Source organism: Liolophura sinensis, chromosome 6 (genome assembly GCF_032854445.1).
Source record: "Liolophura sinensis isolate JHLJ2023 chromosome 6, CUHK_Ljap_v2, whole genome shotgun sequence".
Classification (NCBI taxonomy): Eukaryota; Metazoa; Mollusca; class Polyplacophora; order Chitonida; family Chitonidae; genus Liolophura; species Liolophura sinensis.
The window spans coordinates 36,249,558-36,272,010 of record NC_088300.1 but is presented as its reverse complement, the minus strand read 5'-3'; the positions used below and the strand labels follow the sequence as shown (position 1 = coordinate 36,272,010).

General features: G+C 39.3%; 3 protein-coding genes across 3 annotated transcripts; 1 reads left to right on the top strand and 2 right to left on the bottom strand.

The window, feature by feature from the left end:
• Positions 1 to 2,477: 2,477 nt before the first annotated feature.
• Positions 2,478 to 5,464, bottom strand: LOC135468042 (cytochrome P450 1A1-like). The gene has a single exon (XM_064746052.1). It carries the CDS (start codon positions 4,236 to 4,238, stop codon positions 2,694 to 2,696), a length of 1,545 nt encoding a protein of 514 aa, XP_064602122.1. The 5' UTR covers positions 4,239 to 5,464; the 3' UTR covers positions 2,478 to 2,693.
• A 1,298-nt stretch (positions 5,465 to 6,762) lies between these two features.
• On the bottom strand, positions 6,763 to 8,894 carry LOC135467146 (cytochrome P450 1A2-like). Its single transcript, XM_064744909.1, has one exon. It carries the CDS (start codon positions 8,892 to 8,894, stop codon positions 7,332 to 7,334), a length of 1,563 nt encoding a protein of 520 aa, XP_064600979.1. The 3' UTR covers positions 6,763 to 7,331.
• A 4,947-nt stretch (positions 8,895 to 13,841) lies between these two features.
• On the top strand, positions 13,842 to 14,438 carry LOC135467145 (cytochrome P450 1A2-like). The gene has a single exon (XM_064744908.1). It carries the CDS (start codon positions 13,842 to 13,844, stop codon positions 14,436 to 14,438), a length of 597 nt encoding a protein of 198 aa, XP_064600978.1.
• The last annotated feature ends 8,015 nt before the right edge of the window (positions 14,439 to 22,453 follow it).

Genomic DNA, 22,453 nt, shown 5'->3' with positions numbered 1-22,453 from the left:
GTGTGCCGTCTGGAGCGTGGCGTAAAAGACTAATCAAATAAATACATCAATTGAAAATATTATAAACATACGTCTCCAAATTCTCCAAAAAAGAATGTTAATGAGCTTTTTGCACAAAAAAGTTTTTCGCACAATTGTTTAAATTTGCAGGAACAAGTTTAATTTGGTTTCAATAGTTGTAGAAATTAGGGCAACAAGGTGGTAATCTCATAACACTTATTGCAAACCAAATTCACAATGCCCATTTTGTTTATCAAGTTTATCTTGTGCACTATAAGCCTCGTTTCTCCAGCCGTAAGTAGGAAGGTCTGCCAACAACCTGCGGATGGTCGTGGGTTTCCACCGGGCTCTGCCCAGTTTCCTCCCAGCATAATACTGGCCGCCGTCGTATAAGTGAAATATTCTTTAGTGCGGCGTAAAACACCAATCAAATAAATAAATAAATATAAACTTCGTTGTTTGACGTAACTTTTTCTTTCTCTCATGGGGTCAATCCTATAATGCCATTTTGCTTCAAAATAAATCATACATTAACATATGAGACAATCTAGGACAGAAAATAAGTACCACAACCACAACAAAATTCTCTAAATAAAGGTGTGTAGCTACGGAGAAATCCATGACCTTAGGTATAAAGACCTTAGCTGTAACAGGATGTTGCCTTTTCAAGACATGTATTGGCTTGGGATAATTTCAGAATATTTGGAAGACCGTATAGTGAAGTTGATGCTCCACGACACAGGTAAAGTTCGTCATACGTGGGAAGGTAAATTTAGAAAGATATAAATATCTGGAAAACCCAAGGGGAATCCCATTTAATATTTTAATCGATTCATTGTGACCCGTTACGTTTCATACCGAAAGTATCCCTCAGAAACATAGGGGTCAATGACTCTTAGACAGTGAATGTCAAGATTCCTCCCCCATCATTGTTAATTGCACCTTGCTCACAAGAAGGGACACTCGAGGGACCGTTTGCGCAATCTTACCTTCGGTAAAAATACTCGTGGAAAGGTACGTCAGCATAACCTACAAAGGTCGGCTGTTTATCTTGGGGGAGCCATCTTCCTCTCACCGATAAAACTGCCGGCCATCGAAGGTATCAGTTCAACTTAACCTTGATAATCACGTTACACAACAATAGGTAAATAACAATATTGTGCAGTTTATTTTAAAACTCATTTCTATCCAAAAATATCACGGTGTGATTTAGTCTATTTTATCTATACACGCAGCTCATAAAACTGATTGTCGGGAAACAATTCAGTAGATTTGAAAAGACCGTACAGTGAAGTTGATGCTCTACGACACAGTTCATGACAATTCGTCATATGTGGGGAGGTAAATTTAGAAAGATATAAATACCTGGGAAACCCAAGGGGAATCGCATTTAATATTTTAATCGATTCATTGTGACGCGTGACGTTTCATACCGAAAGTATCCCTCAGAAACATGGGGGTCAATGACTCTTAGACAGTGAATGTCAAGATTCCTCCGCCATCATTGTTAATTGCACCTTGCTCTCAAGAAGTGATTTATAGGACCGTTTGCGCTATCTTATACCTTCGGTAAAAATACTCGTGGAAAAATTCGTCAGCATAACCTACAAAGGTCGGCTGTTTATCCTGGGATCTTCCTCTTATCAATAGACCGGCCCGGGTAGAGCGTCCGCTTCGGGACCAGTAGATCGAGGATCGAGTCACACTTACGACTTTAAAAGAGGAAGTTGTAACTTCCTCGCTTGGCGTTCAGCATGAAGGGGATTGTGCAACGACTGGTTGACCCGTATCAGTATAATGGCTCGGGCGGGGCGGCTTACTTGCCTCCGGTAAGTCGTCTCAGGGAAGCAGCACTAGATAAAAGAGCGGTGGAAATCCGTCCTGCTACAAGGAGGCACAATACACGTACATGCACCCTAAGGATTCCTTCGTCGTCATATGGCTGAAAAATTGTTGAGTACGACGTTAAACCCCAAGCACTCACTCACTCCTCTTACCAATAAAACTGCCAGCCATCAACGGTATAAGTTAAACGTAATCTTGACAATCACGTTACACAACAATAGGTTAGTAATAATGACGTGCAGTTTATTTAAAATTCATTTCTGCCAACAACAACAAAAAATATCACGGTGTGATTTAGTCTTTTTTATCTATACACCCTTTTCCTAATTGTCGTGTCTGGTGACCTGGCTATTCAAAGCCAAGCACTCCGTCAATGAAGACCCGGAACACATTCATATTGTCATAAACCTTAGCACAAATACAGACCAGGTGTTTGGCCAAAACGTTGGCAGGTTTTGGATCTTAGTTCACGGGAGCAAATTAAGCATTGTGTTATACGGAATATATAATACACAATCGTATGCTACAAGAAAAGACTAGATATTCAACAATATTAAAGGTAATGAAATAAGAAACGAACGGAATAAAACGAAATGTCTCTCCCCACCTCATCCCACCCTCTACGATAAAGTGGAATTTCCTAAAACATATAATCAACACGGAATGCATTATGCACAAAAGTGGTTTATGCTGCAAGACAAAATATTTGCTAAAATAGGCAATTCTACAATATTAGACGTAATGAAACAAGAAACAAACGCATTTTAACGGTGTCTGTTCACAGTGAAGACTCACAATTCCCTTTACACGAGAAAAGTTGTCAGGAGATTTCTTTTTGCGGTAAACTATTAGTTCGATCTGGATTTAACAATTAACTTGAATGGCTTTGGCTTCATTGTAAGCCCAAAGCTGGCCTCATAAGTATAAACCTCACCTGGGGCTCCGTGAAAAGAACAATTCTGCATTACAGAACAGAAAAACATAAAGAGTTCAACTTTGGCGATGAATTCTCCAAGGCAGCGCCGTCTACCGACTCCAAAACTTATGACCATTTCCGCCTTGGACGAGTCAATTGAACCATTGCTCAGAAATCGGTCTGGTCGGAACGACTTGGGATCTCCCCATACATCAGGGTCGTTGCAGGTGGAAGCCAGGTTGACCAGGACAAATGTATCCTTTGGTATACTGTATCCGTTCAGCTGCACATCGCATGTTGTGGCGTGTGGGATCGCCAGTGGTGCAATCGTCCCAAACCGGAGAATTTCGAGAATCGTTGCTTCCACAAACGGCAAAGATTTCCGATCTTCATAAGTTGGCCAACGGGATCGGCCGATGTGGTGGTCAATCTCTGAATGCACACGCGCTTGAACATGAGGTGAGGTCACCATATGCAAGAATGACCACAGTAAAGTAGTTCCTACCGTGTCAGAACCCGCTCCCAGAAAATCCCCTATCACGGTGTTAACTTTCTCACTTGTTAACCCCAAGCCTTTTTCTTCAGGGGTGATTTCCTTTGAAGCTTGAAATAATGCATCTGTCACGTCACGAATGTGAGCAGGATCAAACGTCTCCGCATGTCGTTTTTGTTGGGTTGATTGAACTTCCAGGCTTGTTCTGATTATTTCCAGAAAGCGTCGAAGACGACCGCGGAACAGAAATCGTGTCCAAGGCATGATATCAACCGGATTTCCAGCATTGGCAAAGTCAATAAAGTCTTTGATGTTTTTTACCATTTTGCAGTACGTTTCATCTTCTCGAATATTGTCCTGTCGTCCGAATAAAATCTGGTATATTACACTACCAGCCACTAAAGCCGTCTCGTTCCTGGGATCAAATGGGCGTTCGCTCTGATTGCTAAAATGTTCGATCAATCGCTGTGACTCACCAAGTATGATTTCCTCCACAGGATTTGTTCTGTAACTGGCGAACATTCTCAGAGCGTTGTTTGAAATCCGTCGATGCGCTTTCCAGTGTGGGCCATACTCGGAAAAGGTTAGACCGGTTTCACCAACCATTTTGCCGATGAGGTTGATGGTATAGAGCTTTGGACGACCGGCAAACGCTTCCATATGACCACTCAGAGCTTTCCTAATAACACCAGTGCCGTTTAGGACCACCGCCGGGTAGCTTCCCATCTGTATGCTGAAAATGTCGCCGTATTCTTTCCGGTATTGAGAAAGTTTTTCAACTGGGTTTTTACCCAGAAAAGGCAAGTGACCAACTACTGGGCACCCCCATGGGCCTGGCGGTAGCTTCTTGTAGTTGGATCTCCTTTGCCTCAGTAAATACACGGATATTATCGTGAGCAGAAAAATGAGAAGGAATCCAGTAACGCTGTCAACCATGTTTTCCCTGAACGTGGGCACATTCTGCCAAAACCCTGAAGCGAACATCTTGAGAGAGTTGTCGGTGACGGACGGCCTTCCCTGTTCACTGTTTAGTCTATGCTCGCACTCTCCAGGTTTAACTGAGCATTTTCTCCTATGATCCCCCCCCCCCACCCTCCTTTATATAGACATGTGGCACGTCAAATGAACTCTTATCCTTTCTCTCATGTCAAAGATCGCTGGATCCATGCAATCCTAAGGTCTTATGTACCGATCCAAACTGGGTTAAATAACACGCATGAACATGTAACCACAGGCAGATTGACACTCAATGTCGTCTGCGTAATCAGCATAGGACTGTTAAGACAGAATCTTTTGGAATTTATTCTGTAATATTACATGTATGAAAAACCATTGTGGATATGTGAAATTCTTTTGTACATACGTAAACTAAGCATTAGTATACATGCGCGAATGCATGTTATACATGTGCACAAAAATGTTATCATGAACAACAGTTGTCCGCATATGTACCATTAAATCCAAGCTTTTAAACATGTACAAATATTTGTATTTACTTATATAAAAAAAATACCCATACAGCATTTGTCAAGGGTTCCCAAGGCTATCATAGGAGAATTTCTTAGTGTTTTCAACGAAAACTTTGTGTATTAAACATGCAAGGTTCACTAAATTTGAGGTGTGAAAATTCTTTACAGAAGCAAATATTAGTGCATGGGTATATGTACGTTATGCCCAAAAAGTACAAGGACAAACGAATGAGAATACTTTCGTCACCTCCAATACAGCATGCACATATGACCACATATAAAGCCTGTAACCTGGACGCGTGAATGTAAACACCTAAAAGTCAAAAACGAGGACAGCCCATAGCACGTGTTACATAAGCCTGACAGTTTAGGTCAGGAAACAGGACATCTGTCAAGCTGACTTTTTTACAGCCCTATAACATTAGTGATAACGCAGGTTTCGCTGAACACACACTTATGAGTAATCATAAGTTCAACAAATAATAATGATACTTATATCTCAAGGTGTTAAACATATACCTACAGGCAAGCTTTTTGTCGGTGTAGCTTATCTGCAGCTAAGTAGCTTAGTGGGTTATTATAAGGTTTATACTGCACTACCTGTGACTCACATGTGGCATGACTACATCCAACCACTCTGTTATACAAGAATGTCATAAGACAATATACCAGTCATACATCCAACCACTCCGTTATACAAGACTGTCACAAGACAATATACCAGTCATACATCCAACCAGTTCGTTATACAAGACTGTCACAAGACAATATACCAGTCATACATCCAACCACTCCGTTATACAAGACTGTCACAAGACAATATACCAGTCATACATCCAACCACTCTGTTATACAAGACTGTCACAAGACAATATACCAGTCATACATCCAACCACTCCGTTATACAAGACTGTCACAAGACAATATACCAGTCATACATCCAACCACTCCGTTATACAAGACTGTCATAAGACAATATACCAGTCATACATCCAACCACTCCGTTATACAAGACTGTCACAAGACAATATACCAGTCATACATCCAACCAGTTTGTTATACAAGACTGTCACAAGACAATATACCAGTCATACATCCAACCACTCTGTTATACAAAACTGTCACAAGACAATATACCAGTCATACATAGTAGTTTTCAGGCAGTGCGTTTGTACATTTTTGTTCCCATTCACGGTATATCAGTTATCATGCTTTCTGATACATACTCCGGATCGTTTCAGGGAGAGGGTCGAAATACATTTGTAAAACTATAAATCTCTCTGTGGTCTCGATCCAGATCATGTCCGCTTCGGACAGCTGTAATGCTACAATTTTATATTTTCTTATTGCCTTTCTATAGTACTTGTATAATTTGACATATTTGTGTCTTATCAGCTCATGGATACTGTATAATTCGGCCTAAATACTGTGACTGACTCACCCATCAAAACCTCCTCAGTCTAAAGAGCAGTTATTCGATGGACTGAACATAAATTGAGCCATCTCATTATGTTTAAGTATCCATTTCCCGTACGTTTTCTGTGATAAATACAAAGCCTATGTGCGAAAGGGCGGTGGTTTAGTCCATTTTCCTCCAATTACAAACTTATAAAAGTTAGCATTTCTTGAGTACGGCCTTAAACACTTGTACTGACGAATATTAGACACAAGACTGTTCATATTTAGCGTACTAAGAACGGTTCAAACTCCTTCAAGGAACGCACGGCTGACAGAGGTTATGCAAGTGATGAGCGCTTTTTACAAAGGTTTACTCCACGTAACTGATATGATAGTAAAAGGTAAGTGTATCAGTGTCCCAGTCCCAATGTCGAAATACCCGCTGGTTATGTAAGTGTGTCACAATGATAGTTTGTTTTCTCTGATAACATCGATCATCTTGGGCTTTATAGTCCTTAATATCGAATCAGAAGCAGTCAGAAGCAGGGAAAGTACATTCAGTATAGTCTGATAAAAGTAAGCCTATAAAAGACATTTCAACTGTTTTTTGTTTTGTTTTTTTGTTGTTTTTTTGTCTACGTACGATTTATTTCATAATGTATACCTTCAAATGAAGCATTGTCGGTTATTTTTATTTCAACTCCGGAAATAAAAGCCATTTACATTTTTAGGCCTATCATTTTCACAGAAACTTCATTGTTCTTGCAAGTAAGTAATAGCAACAATTGGGTAGCAAAATACAAACTAACCCCGGGGTATATTCTTACGAGCTTTCGCTGGCAGCGTATGTCAGCTTCACTTTACCGCATAAAAACTGAAATACATGCATTCCCGGCGAAAAATTTTAAGAGCCAGCTTATCTAAAAGGTGTTACCTATTCGTGCTTATTAATAAATTTACAAAGACAGCTTCTCCAACTTGGATTTACCATTCACCACCCACAAAAGTAAAAAGAAAACAATGTATGTGTCTAAATGCTCAAAAAACAATGGGAAGGCTTCGTTTCTTCTGTCTAAATTTTCGATTTACTATTTAAATCCATAAATGGCAATTCTGCGTTTGTAACTTTTAACAAAATTTTATAATTAAATCTCTATGTTAAAATGAACTGTATATGTAGGCAAAACAAACGGATAAAGAATATACATAATTAGCTTGGTCTTGAGTTAACAATGATTCTGTAGGGTTTTGGTTTCATTGTAAGACCAAACGTTGCATCAAAAGTGTAAACTTCCCCTGGTGCTTTAGCGAAAGAGCATCTCTGCATGATCGAGGTAAAGAATACAAACAATTCCACCTTAGCCAGAAACTCGCCCAAACATCGCCGCCTACCGGCTCCGAAGCTCAAAAGCATGTCAGCTTTTGATGTATCCACACAGCCATCTTTAAGAAACCTTTCTGGTTTGAAAGCCGTCGGATCTTCCCAAACCAGAGGATCGTTGCAGGTAGATGCCAGATTTATCAATATAAAAGTATTCTTTGGAATTCTGTATCCATTCACTTCCACATCACGAATGTTCGTGTGTGGGATACCAAGAGGTGTGATGGTACCTAATCGTAGAACCTCCAGAATAGTCGCTTCCACATACGGCATAGAACGTCGGTCCTCAAAGGTCGCATTTCTCGAGCTCCCCAAATGACCATCGATTTCAGCGTGGACTTTTGCCTGTGCTTCCGGAGAGGTAGCCATGCGGACAAAGGACCAAAGTAAAGTAGTTCCCACGGTCTCGGAACCCGCTCCAAGCATCTCAGATATGACCGCGTTTAGTCTTGCTCTAGTCAGGCCTAGATTTATCTCCTCCTCCGTGATTTTCTCAGACGCGTGAATTAAAGCGTCAGTGACGTCACGCATGTCTGCGGGGTCAAATGTCTCCGCATGACGCTTCATTTGTTGTTTATACACGTCTAATCCAACTTCGGTTATTTCAACAAAACGTCGAAGGCGGCCGGGAAAAATGTACCTAGTCCACGGCATGACGTCTATAGGGTTTCCTGCGTTTGCGAATTCAACAAAATCCTTCAGGCTCTTCACCATCCTGCAGTAGTTTCTGTCCTCCCGAATATTAGAGTGCCTTCCAAAAAGAATCTGATAAATCACACTCCCTGCACAGAGAGCTGTCTCCTCCCTCGGATCGAAGGGACGGCCATTTTGTTTCAATAGGTAATCAACCAATCGGCCGCTCTCTTCTAAGATAGTTTCTTCAACAGGGTTATTTCTGTAGCCAGCAAACATTCTTAGTGCGCTGTTAGCAATGCGATGGTGGACCTTCCAAGCACGGTCGTAAGTTGAGAATGCCAGTCCGTTAGTTCCTCGTAATTCTGATCGTAGGTTTGCGGTATAGAGCTTCGGCCGGCCAGCAATATCATCGGGACGAACTGTTAACGCAGACTTGATGACATCTATGCCATTGAGGACAACTGCGGGGTAACTGCCCATCTGTATGCTGAATATGTCTCCATACTGAGCACGGTACTTCTTCAAAGTTTCCAGCGGGTTTCTTCCCAACAAGGGTAGGTGACCCACAACGGGAAATCCCCATGGGCCTGGGGGATAGGGGAGTTTTTTCTTGGTGGATCGGTGCCTGGTCACGAGATACAGTGAAATCACAACAATCAGAAGGCAAAGTAATGCCCCATTTATGTGCGCTGATACAACTTCGCAGCCTGGAGCCGCTATTCTCAGGAAACTGTCAAATATTCCTTGCGTCAGCATTTTTTGTCAAAGAAACCCTAACCAATATAGAACACGAGCGTCGTAGGCGTACAGTCAGCACTGTTACCCAGGCTGATTCACTCTTTATCCAGCAAAATACAACCTATGCATATACTTTACAGTTCTCTTGCTCACAATTCCAACCGAATCATATGAAGTTCACTCTATCGTCCTTAAATCTGACGATCGGTCGTTACAAGCACGTGTTTGAGCCGGTCAGAAACGCTGTCCAAGGATTCTCTTCACACAATAGCTGGATAATTCAGCAGGGGCAAACTATGTGCAACGCCAGATGTCTGCATGAATGATTTTCACGCCCTGTTGCATATGCCAGAACTTGATTTTTGTGAGCATGAGTTGTCCAATTCTGGACAGGTATTTGTCCTTGACCCATGTATTGTACCAGTCTCAGCTGAGTGACTGCATGGTCAGGTGAGAGTGAAGTAGCACCACGGGCGTACACTAATGGCAGTTATTTCTTTGAATAAAAGATCATTCCAGTATTTGGCGGCATGTCCGAGGTAAGAGCAAACAGGTGAAGCAGCTTCTGCTAGGCTTAACATTAGAAATATTAGAAATATATTGAAAACCCGGGCATTATGAAATATGTGCATGAATTTTGCTATTGCCGCGCACATACCCCTCTAACCTTACAAACACGCGTCATTCAGGCATATCTGTATACTAATATACAATATACAACACAACTTCACAGACATTTTCTTAACAGACAATCTTTTAACATTCTGAAGACAGCTATTAATGTTTTCTCCTCGTTTACCTTGGCACGGAATCCATAATTACACTTTACATTTATCATTGTTACAGTTTTTTTTTCCTGATAACCTTTTATGAACGTCGGAATTTCTTCAGACATGAAGGATTAAATCCTAATAATTATAAAGAGACAAGAGCACAGAGAATAAAACCAGATTAGTGAGGAAAGCGTGATGTCAAATGGTCACACGTGATATTCAGGGTGTTGTTAATATAAGTCATTGAGGGTTTTGTTCAGACTGTTTATGTACTTGTATATGCATAAAAAGTAGCACCTCATTCACGCCTAGTAGCATGGCTGAATCAAACTTAGAATTGGGCGAGTGAGTTATCTCCCATGTTTCATCCATCTTTGGTCGGTATTGTTGCTGGTTGAGTTCCACCAAGTTGCACTGTATGTCTAGTACTTTTTAGATGCAGCTTTTTGGAGACAAAATGGAAATGTTTTAAATACCAGCATGTCTGCATTTCGTTTTGCAAGGCAGTCGGATTAACTGTTGTGACGTTTATCTTAATTCTGTGTTGAAATGGACGTTAAGCTACAGTGACGACTGGTTTGTGAACTGGCCTCAGTCATGTAGCTAACCGCTGAATTAACGCTACGTTTTAGAGGCGCTTATATCGTTTTTGCCTGGCCGAGTATCTTACAAAAGGTATTTCGAGCCTTGGTTTGAATGGTAAGACGATGTCCTATACTGTAAAAAGTTTTTAAAAATTAGAATCTATTTATTTCATTTATTTATTTGATTGGTGTTTTACGCTGTACTCAAGAATATTTCACTTATACGACGGCGGCCAACATTATGGTGGGTGGAATCCGGGCACAGCCCGGGGGAAACCCACGACCATCCGCAGGTTGCTGACAGACCTTCCCACTTACGAGAGGAAGCCAGCATGAGCTGGACTTGAACTCACAGCCACCGCATTGGTGAGAGGCTCCTGGGTCATTACGCTGCGCTAGCGTGCTAACCGACCATTAGAATCTAAAGCATAGTATGTAAAATTTTACCATTGTTCAGTTTTCAATTTTTAATCATTCGTTGGGATGAAGATTAATCATTGCTTCTTTTTGTCTTTGTAGAATAGCCAGATTCTTCATTTGCAAATAGCCCAAAACCATTTCTATGCTCAGTCTCTGCTGGATACCGAAAATCAAGTCTTACAACTTCAAGACAATCTTCAGGAAAAGGATTGACAAATTTCGGAGCTTCGTGCTCATGTTAATAGAATCTGTGAGGCAGAGCGGGCTAGACACTTGGAAGATTCGGGATTGGACATAGAAAAAGATTTTCTGTTCCACAGGTTGATGAAGTGCCCCAAGCACTCCAAGCTGGAGTTAATAATACTCTTCATCCTGTTGTACCAAATAAACTTGAAGGTGGAGTGGCGAGAACTAGGCCGTGTCTTGACCGTTTGGAGCAAGTGAGGGTGCCAATGAAGGCTTTTGTCTATTAAGTCTATTATGAAGTATTAGAACTTCAAGACAAACTTAACGAAAAGGACCGACAGAGTTTGGAGCTTTGTGCTCATGTTGATGGAGTCTGCGAGACAGAGCAGGACAGACAAATGGGAGATTCTGGAGTGAGAAAAAGAGTTTCTCTTTCACAGGCTGACGCAGTGCCCCAAGACGTAACACTACAAGCTGGGGTATTAATAACTCCCAAGAAAAAAAATCATGACCAAAAAACAGATTGGGAAAATATAAAGTACATTTATGACAGTGAAAATTCGTACTGTCGTGTTTTGGTACAATGCAATCGATTGTGTTTCTCTTGCCTCTTTAAAAGAAGGTTTAAGATGAAATGAAAAACATTTACATCTTCAAATTTTGTCATTACATCGGCTGTAAACGCATCAGGTTTCAATACTTTGTGCCTCTCGACAGCCAAAAGTAATGTATTTCCATTTAACGTATTATCGTATATATTTACATAGGAAAAAAAAAGAGAAAAAAAAAACAAACAAACAAAAAACAAACGGTCTGTAGGCAAGACCAAAAAGAATTTAACAATACACCTGATTTAGCAAACGCAAATTTCCTGGACAAGTCCCCAATGTCCAATATTTTTAGTTAAACGGAAGACTGGCAGTAGGACAGGAGATAGTGGAGATGATGGGGATGGTTATGTGACGATTACTGAAGATCAGTGACGAATGAATGGCTAAATCACGCTACATACACTAAGTGGCCGTATATATGAAGTTCACTAGGAACGTGTCTAAATAAAAAGAGGGGAAAAAATACACACGTAAGGAATGGGTCTAAATGTACAAATAGTGAAACACGAGTATTCAACAATTTAGGAATAAAGTCCAATTTATTATACCTTCCGGTCCCCCCCCCCCCCGATATGCTATATAAAAGTTATCTGCGTTGAAAGAGAACCACAACGTAAAAGACGATTGCTTAAGTATAATGTCTCTTTTTCTAACTCCAGAATCTCCCATTTGTCTGTCCTGCTCTGACTCGCAGACTCCATCAACATGAGCACAAAGCTCCAAACTCTGTCGGTCCTTTTCGTTAAGTTTGTCTTGAAGTTCTAATACTTCATAATAGACTTATTAAAGTCCCTTTATCGGTACCCTGACTTCCTCCAAACGGTCAAGATACGGCCTAGTTCTCGCCACTCCACCTTCAAGTTTATTTGGTACAACAGGATGAAGAGTATTATTAACTCCAGCTTGGAGTGCTTGGGGCACTTCATCAACCTGTGGAACAGAAAATCTTTTTCTATGTCCAATCCCGAATCTTCCAAGTGTCTAGCCCGCTCTGCCTCACAAATTCTATTAACATGAGCACGAAGCTCCAAAATTTGTCAATCCTTTTCCTGAAGATTGTCTTGAAGTTGTAAGACTTGATTTTCGGTATCCAGCAGAGACTGAGCATAGAAATGGTTTTGGGCTATTTGCAAATGAAGAATCTGGCTATTCTACAAAGACAAAAAGAAGCAATGATTAATCTTCATCCCAACGAATGATTAAAAATTGAAAACTGAACAATGGATGAGAACATTTGTAAAATTTTACATACTATGCTTTAGATTCTAACTTTTTTAAACTTTTTCCACAATTGGATATCATCCTACCGTTCAAACCAGTCTCGAAACAGCTTTGTGAGAAAGCGTAGCCTTATTTCAGAGGTTAGCTACATGACTGAGGCCAGTTCACAAACCAGTCGTCACTGTAGCTTAACGTAAATGTCAACACAGAATTAAGATAAACGTCACAACAGTTAATCCGACTGCCTTGCTAAACGAAATGCTGACACGCTGGTATTTAAAACATTTCCATTTTGTCTCCAAAAAGCTGCATCTAAAAAGTACTAGACATACAATGCAACTTGGTGGAACTCAACCAGCAATAATACCGACCAAAGATGGATGAAACATGGGAGATAACTCCCTCACCCAATTCTAAGTTTGATTCAGCCATGCTACTAGGAGTGAATGAGGTGCTACTTTTTATGCATATACAAGTACATAAACAGTCTGAACAAAACCCTCAATGAGGTATATTAACAACACCCTGAATATCACGTGTGACCATTTGACATCACGCTTTCCTCACTGATCTCGTTTTATTCTCTGTGCTTTTGTCCTTTCATATTCGGATTTAATCCTTCATGTCTGAAGAAATTCCGACGTTCATAAAAGGTTATCAGGAAAAAAATAACTGTAACAATGATAAATGTAAAGTGTAATTATGGATTCCGTGCCAAGGTAAACGAGGAGAAAACATTAATAGCTGTCTTCAGAATGTTAAAAGATTGTCTGTTAAGAAAATGTCTGTGAAGTTGTGTTGTATATTGTTGCGCTTGTGTACTAGTATACAGATATGCCTGAATGACGCTTGTTTGTAAGGTTAGAGGGGTATGTGCGCGGCAATAGCGAAATTCATGCACATATTTCATAATGCCCGGGTTTTCAATATATTTCTAATATTTCTAATGTTAAGCCTAGCAGAAGCTGCTTCACCTGTTTGCTCTGACCTCGGACATGCCGCCAAATACTGGAATGATCTTTTATTCAAAGAAATAACTGCCATTAGTGTACGCCCGTGGTGCTACTTCACTCTCACCTGACCATGATGTCACTCAGCTGAGACTGGTACAATACAGACTAGATAAATCTAGGCCTGACTAGGGCAAGACTAAACGCGGTCATATCTGAGATGCTTGGAGCGGGTTCCGAGACCGTGGGAACTACTTTACTTTGGTCCTTTGTCCGCATGGCTACCTCTCTGGAAGCACAGGCAAAAGTCCACGCTGAAATCGATGGTCATTTGGAGAGCTCGAGAAATGCGACCTTTGAGGACCGACGCTCTGTGCCGTATGTGGAAGCGACTATTCTGGAGGTTCTACGATTAGGTACCATCACACCTCTTGGTATCCCACACACGAACATTCGCGATGTGGAATTGAATGGATACAGAATTCCAAAGAATACTTTTATATTGATAAATCTGGCATCTACCTGCAACGATCCTCTGGTTTGGGAAGATACGACGGCTTTCAAACCAGAAAGGTTTCTTATAGATGGCTGTGTGGATACGTCAAAAGCTGACATGCTTTTGAGCTTCTGGGCCGGTAGGCGGCGCTGTTTGGGCGAGTTTCTGACTAAGGTGGAATTGTTTGTATTCTTTACCTCGATCATGCAGAGATGCTCTTTCGCTAAAGCACCAGGGGAAGTTTACACTTTTGATGCAACGTTCGGTCCTACAATGAAACCAAAGCCCTACAGAATCATTGTTAACTCAAGACCAAGCTAATTATGTATATTCTTTATCCGTTTGATTTGCCTACATATACAGCTCATTTTAACAGAGCTCAGTTGCCATTTATGGATTTAAGTAGTAAATCGAAGATTTAGGCAGAAGAAACGAAACCTTCCCATTGTTTTGGAGCATTTATACCCATATATTGTTTTCTTTTTACTTTTGTGGGTGTTTTAAAACTAACGGGAAAAGGGGTAAACCCAAGCTGGAGAAGCTGTCTTTGTAAATTTATTAATAAGCACGATTAGGTAGCACGTTTTAGATAAACTGGCTCTTAAAATTTTTCGCCGGGAATGCATGTATTTCAGTTTTTATGCGGTAAAGTGAAGCTGACATACGCTGCCAGCGAAAGTTCGTAAGAATATACCCCGCGGTTAGTTTGCATCTTGTTACCCAATTGTTGCTATTACTTACTTGCAAGAACAATGAAATTTCTGTGAAAATGATAGGCCTAAAAATGTAAATGGCTTTTTTCCCGGAATTGAAATAAAAATCACCGACAATTCTTCATTTAAATGTACACGTTATGAAATAAATCGTCAGACAAAAATCAAATGAAATACGTTTAACAGACTTTTTTTTATCAGACTACTAGTGTGCTGACTTTAGTTTTACCGTCGCAGATAAATTGATAAATAATCACGAAGCTAAGATACCAGAAAAAGCCTAAAAGTGGCTGGGATAGTGGTTTGACTGATTGCCCCTCGTCCACCCACCCCAGTTACAGAGCTATCAACCCAGACAGGACCAAAGAAAAAAACAAATATTCTTGGTGGGCGACGTAGGGTGCAGAGGAAACTTGCGACTAGATAGGAAATCGTCCCACTTCGGTGAAGCAGTGTGGTGTAATTTATTTCACTGAGAAAAACAAGTAAAACTTACTAGAATGTGAAGAACAATTACTGAAGAACATGTGACAGTGTGAAAAATTAAAGGGATGCTATTTACACTTTTAGTTTCATCAAAAGATGAAAGTAGGGTGAAAAGTAGACATTGGCATTTTATATATATATATATTTCTTCATATAGCTATGTGAAGTCAAGCTATGTGTTAGATAATTTAAATATATTATTGTTTATAGGATATGATGGTTGTGAACCCTGTTTCAGAAAAACTGAATGGAAAACTGCATAGATGCGTAAACTGTGCAGTACAACAAACCGTTCAAAGAAAGAACTAATTAACATGCGTCACTTTATGGAATGATTACCCAAGATGCGTCGCAGATAAATTGATAAATAATCACGATGTACGGAAGGACAAACAACCTCTAGACCCAAACCAAATTAAAATCTATATAAATCTATACCATTTATAGGCAAACCATGCTAGCACATTGAAAAAAACTCTCCGAAAAATAAAACGCTTGATAACAGAAAACGCAGTCAAACTCATCCTTTTGTACCGATCCAAGTCTATCTCGTCTTTTGTAACATACAAAGATAGAGTACCTTTAAATGCCCAAAGTCGTGTTATATTCGAATTTTCTTGCCCAGGATGTACATCTAACTGTAAGTACATTGGAAAAATTGAAAGATGTCTGATTTATTAATTTATTTATTTCATTGCTGTTTTACGCAAGAATATTTCACTTATACGACGACGGCCAGCATTATGGTGAGAGGAAACCGGGCAAAACCTGGGAGAAACCCACGACTATCCGCAGGTTGTTGCCAGACCTTCCCACGTACGGCGAAAGATGTCTGAAGCAAGGATTAAACGAACAAAACAGTAACCTTGTGCCTGATAGTGAAATCTACAAAACATTTAATGGATTGCGAAAATTTCCACCACACAATAGACATTACGACAGTTCCAGATAGATTTACTTTAGATCTATGTATATTGTCTCCCATTTCCAAGCATATTGTCTTTAATAATACTGAAGTAATAGACAGAGCAGATCAATGGAACCTTTTACTGTTAAGAGGCTCTAGCAATTAAAAAGAAATCCCCTAGACTAAACCGTGGGCTAAAAGCCTCAAAAGAACTTAAATATTAAAATAACTTTTATTGAAATAGCCAACTCTCAATATTTTGTCTCTTTTGCCATCACCCACTCATGCAGCTCTCTCTTCCTGCAGTGTGTACCAATGTGTGCTTTCTTGTGACTCGGGAGTTTACCCAAACGCATGATTATTTAGTTCTACATGTAGCTTTCTATTGTCTTTGTTATTATGTGAGTATAAGTGTTTGTTTTCCCTTTTACTCTCTACCATACATATATGATCTAAACTCTCTTTCTGTTGTATATTCCTGAAGATGACTACATAGTTACGCCGAAATATAGAATACCAAATATTTTGACTTAAATATTCGGAGTTTCCCTTGTTTTGTTTTGCACGAAATGGATCTGTGGTCCAAGTTTTTTATGCACAGAACTTTGCAATCCGGGTGCGACCGAGACACCTCTGTTTGTTATCGGCCTGAAAGTTATTCACGGACCACGGATTTGAAATGTGAAAGGAAAGTCATACCTGGAATATCGATTGCCTTCCCTCTGTGACTGAATATTCTATTTATATATTTCTTTGATTGGTGTTTTCTGACACACTCAAGAATTTTTCACTAATACGACTGCCTTATAGCATTATTGTCGTGGGGAGCCTGGTAGAGCCCTGGTTAAACCCAGACCTTGAATATTAACGACTTACAGGATAAAATATAGAGCCATATATAACAGAGACGACAATCGCATTGTTGGCAAATGATCACTCGTAACCAGTGAAATGCGGGTTCTTAACAACGTACGTCAGCTAGGGTTATTCTAACTGTTCATATAAATGCTTAAATAGTAGCAAATAACACGTCCCTTAGCGCCACAGCTTAAGCAGGATTACGTAAAAAAATGTAGTGATTATACGCCATTTGAACTTTCTATTACTGATGAGAACTGGCAAAGTGTACATAAAGTAAAAAGTAACGTGTATATAGTGCCTGAAATGAAAGGCAAATTACAGAACTGCATGTTCAGAAATTATTTAAATTATTATTTTTTTATATAAATTTAAGAAGTCTTAATGAAAATGCAATTATTTTGTTAAATCCATTAAAACTAGGAATGATCCTATAAAGTGGTTTAGTGACGATTTTGCAGAAATGTACTACTTTCAAAATGTAACGCAGACAAATAATGGGAATTCGTCTAGTTAAACTAGAACAGTGACGACAGTGTTTAGTTGGCAAATTCACACATGACCCGATGAAATCCAATCTCTTGTAAGTTGATTTCATGATTCATATAAATTTTCCTAATGCAGTGACATGCAAAACTGATAAGCATAGATGTTGGACAGCCATTTTTGCTGTAATATGTGTAATATCCACATGAAAGAAATAGATACGTATTTTGTCGACACTAAATTCAAGCGCCATGTCTGCCAAAGCCCAGCGCACACTGACATTTGTTCTCGAAAAAGGAATGTTACGATCCAGGCAACAAAAATATCTAGTGTTTTGCCCCTTTGCGGGTAACCACAACAAGTGTTCCTGACCGTCCGTGGTTCGCCGACGGCATCTTCAAAAACGAATAACACAAATATGGCCATTGTGCGGATCACTTAAGAATGGGATCTGAAATCTTATTTAAAGGAACAAGTGTTGTTCGTGTGCGCTTGGCTTAAGGACATAGGTTGCCATAGTCATTCAGATAGATGAACATATTTTTACAAGATTTTTTCCATATCTTACATAACCTGCCTCCATGTCTTGGTAAATTATAGTTTGTAAATAGTGACTTGGTTGATCAAAGCCTTGCATTTTGTAATAACCTCAGGAATCTGGATAAATTGACGTCCATTCGCTTCAACAAGGTGGTGTATAATGATGGTATTTGAAGTATATCTTCAAAATGATCAGAGCGGTGTATGTTGTATAAAATTTAACAATTTCGACGAAAATACAGGAAAAAAGCGACATGTTGTAAAGGTGATAGTCCATTCGGTGTCTCAAGATGATGTACGATGGTATTTGATGTTAATATGGACTTGAAGAAAAAATTGCATTTGTATTGAATTGTAGTAAAATGCTCTTCCACTTTAATCGTTCCGAGGAAAACACAGGATTGATAAAGCAGGTAATTCAGCAGGGTAGTCAGTGGGTTAAAATCTCGAGTCTGTATACTCTGTGAAAGGTTAGCTATGTGTGCATGTTGGTTTATTTTGACTTGTCATTATTGCATAATAAAGACCGCCACATTTTTAATGTTGTTCTTATTCACAAATTTTGAACTTATTCACTATTTGACCCTGGTTAATTACCCATCCTGAAAGACAGAGTGATTCCAATGGAACGGCCACTTTACAGCGACTGAGACTGGACGATCTGGTTTGCAGGTTTTCCGTCGATTCTATTCCGTTACCCACCTGCGAGCCTGTTCTACGTTTTCATATCACGGCAGTGTACACAAAGACGGCCTATATACCGTCGCAGTTGACATACGCTATTTTCAGTTAGTCCAGTCGGAAAGCTATGATTTTTGGGGTGACAACGTATATGTCTGTAGAGACGTTATGCATAAAGCATACCCTTACTGACTTTGACTCAGCAGAATGATGGCCTGGATGACTGGATGTACAAGCGCTAGTTGAATCGATTCCGATCGGGAAACTGAATGCGCATACCTCCACGCTTAATCCAATTTTATCAGATTCTCAGTTTACTCAGCAATTTTTTTCTTTTAAATGTTTACCCAGATTATGTATAATAAATCAACATGCTATTTTTTTCCTTTCGAAATCTACAAGCATAACCCTGTTGAATTAATTATAATCTGCCATATCGTGTCCTGAAAATAGAAAAATAACTTGTTTTCTTTTTGGTTAGCCCGATACAAGCCAAATCAGTAGCAAACTTTTCTCAAATGTAACGTACAGATATCCTGGCCATACTGATGGAAGATAAGTGAAATGTTACGCTATGCAACAAATGCCTGCACATAAATGCCTTCAAGCTGTCACTTAAAAACAAGTGAAACAGTATGGGATATGTTTGTCAAGGGCACTACAACTGATGTTGTTTAAGTTAAATGTTACGCTGTACAAACAGTCACACTAGTGTCGTCGACAACTTCTCTGCCAAATGCCTGCACATAAATGCCTTCAAGCTGTCACTTAAAAACAAGTGAAACAGTATGGGATATGTTTGTCAAGGGCACTACATCTGATGTTGTTTACTCTCGTAAAATGTTCTATTAAAAGACTCCTAGCGATTGGGTGGGATGTGTTGTCGGGAGACTGCAATATGAATTTCTTGCCACTGTATTTTGTTGCAATTCTGGCAGTGTGAAGTAAAACAACAAAGGTCATGCAAGCCGACATTTTCATGGAAAATGAATCAATACAGAATCAATACCACGGATGCCTCTAATCGATTCAACAAACTTTGTCTTTAACAGTTCGATTTCATTGTTGACTACCATTTATTTAGTTATTTAGTTATTTACATTTGATTTGTGGTTAACATCATATCCTTAGAGGGGGAAAAAGGATCGAACCACCACCATTCGACTGACAGGTCTATACCCGTATATATGACAAATCTCCGCCGATTTTAAACAGCTCTCCTTTTAATGTTGCACAGATCCTGTACAATTTTCTATATACTCACCAAAGCAAATATGACATATGCTTTCATACACAAACGTCTATATAACGTGCTTATTCACTTGATTTTAAATAACAGCCCAGTCGTTTGTCGTGCTATTCAATCAGTGAGACACATGCATAAACGTTTGCATACGTGACAAACTTCGCACCAACTGAACAAATTGGAGATTGTGTACAAGACCAAATCAAAAGAGTGTCGATTAAGATAAGGCTGTCCTAAGTTTTATTTAGTGAGGTTAAATATTGTTTTTTGACACCAGCTATTCTCAAGTTCTGGAAGTGCTTTCTTATCATTCAACAGTTTTCAATAGCTGGGTTTGTAACTCCATTAACGGAACGGTGTACGCATGCCTGAATTTTGAGGTATTTTTCAGGGTGGGTTTTTAGGTAAAGATTCCCTATTTATACCAAAAGGGCTATTTGAAAAGTTCTACGTTTTCCGAGCTTCATTGAAAACCCTGAATGTTGTGGTTCGTATAGTGCAACTCACGTAAAGTATACACAAAGTGAAAAGCTACGTGTTTTCCCAGCTTTCAAACATTAGTCCGTTTGCTAAGTTGTCGATTATTAAAATAAATGAAGGCCTCACCTACAGGAATTTAGTTTTCTACACTGACCATATGTTTAATATAAAAGTTAACTTAACTTATAAAATTATTAGGAACAGCAATTTTATTACACTGAGTTCAAGCTAGAGATTTATTGTGAATATACTGTGATCATTATCATGTAATTAAACGCAAATTGTGAAATTTATTACAAATTTCAACTCTAAGAATGCATTTTGTAGTTTATAATTTCGCAATTTGCAGTAAATATATTTTTAAATGGAGTTTTGATAGTTACTCTCAATCATCCCATCTGCCAGCTTAGACCTGGTCATGCTTTAAATAAAATGTTTCAATGTCTTTTTGAAAGGTATACATATATTATAAATAGGCAATATAGTTTAAATTGTAACAACTATTACAAATAATTGCCTCTGAAACAGTTGTAATTCGAAATAATTTATTACAAAAGTTCAAAGGAGTGTTTTTTTTTTTTGTAATAGTTAATACAAACTGAGAAGCGAGAATACATTTCATGATTCATGATAATTGTCGAATCATGTATGTGCTCTCCGGCCTTCCACTGGAATGAAATGAACAGGCCAACAGTTTTTGAGGGCAAATGTTTGTTTTCTTTTCCGTCGCATTTCCTTATATACACCTATGGCCCTGATTGGTGCATTTAACGAATACGTCATGACGACATCTTACCGTCCATAACTCAGATGTAAGTAATGGTTAAAGGTTTACCCTTTGAATGTGTTATATCAATATTTGAACTCGGTTTTCCTGATTAAACTAAAGTAAAATTACCACTTGCATCTGCTAGGGATGTATAAGAACTGAAAAGCTGCGCCTGTTGCTACACATCGTCGCGTGAGGTTGGCAAATGTAGACACGGTACAGAGAAATGGTCCTCGTCCAGAAGACACTGTATGGTGAAGAGGTCATTTGATATTGCAAACGCCTTAATAAGCCGCGTTATCAGGAAGGGGAAATAATTTGTAAAGCAAAAAGGAATTTTGTAAATAATACCTGACCTGCTTCCATGTCGTGGTAAATGTTAGTCTGTAAATAACGACTTAAAAACGTTGCATTTTGTAATAAACTAGGGAATCTGGAGAAAATGACCGAAAGGTCTCCATTCCTTTTAACAGGATGATCAGTAATGAAGACTTTTACGGTAAATCTTGAAAAACAAATCATTACAAAATGGAACTCTCTCGGGTCATAAGAACGATGCATTTTGTAATAAATTTTTGAGAACTAACAAAAATACGGGAAAAAAATGTTAGTCACAAGGTGATCGTACTATGGTATTTGATGTTAATGTGGACATTACATTTTTACTGGATTCAGGTTCCAGGATGCTCTTCCGCAGAAAATTTATTTATTTATCTGATTGGTGTTTTACGTCGTACTCAAAAAAATATCATTTATACGACGGTTGCCAGCATTATGGTGGGAGGAAACCGGGCAGAACTCGGGAAAGCCTACGACCATCCGCAGGTTGCTGGAAGACCTTCCCATGTACTGCCGGAGAGGAAGCCAGCATGAGCTGGAATTGAACTCACCGCGACCGCATTGGTGAGAGGTTTCAGTGTCATTACGCTGTGCTAGCGCGTTAACCAGCTGAGCCACGGAGCCCCCCCCCCCCCCCTTCCGCAGAAAAGACAGGATGGGTAAAACAAGTGATTTAGCATGGGAAGTCAATGGCTTAAAATACGTAATTGCGACTATATGTACTCCTATGCGAAAGGTCAGCTCTGTGTGTACTGGTCCATTTTGACTGGTCATTACTAAAAAATATAGACTTTGTCTCATTTTGCTTTTGTTCTTATTCACAAAAGTTGA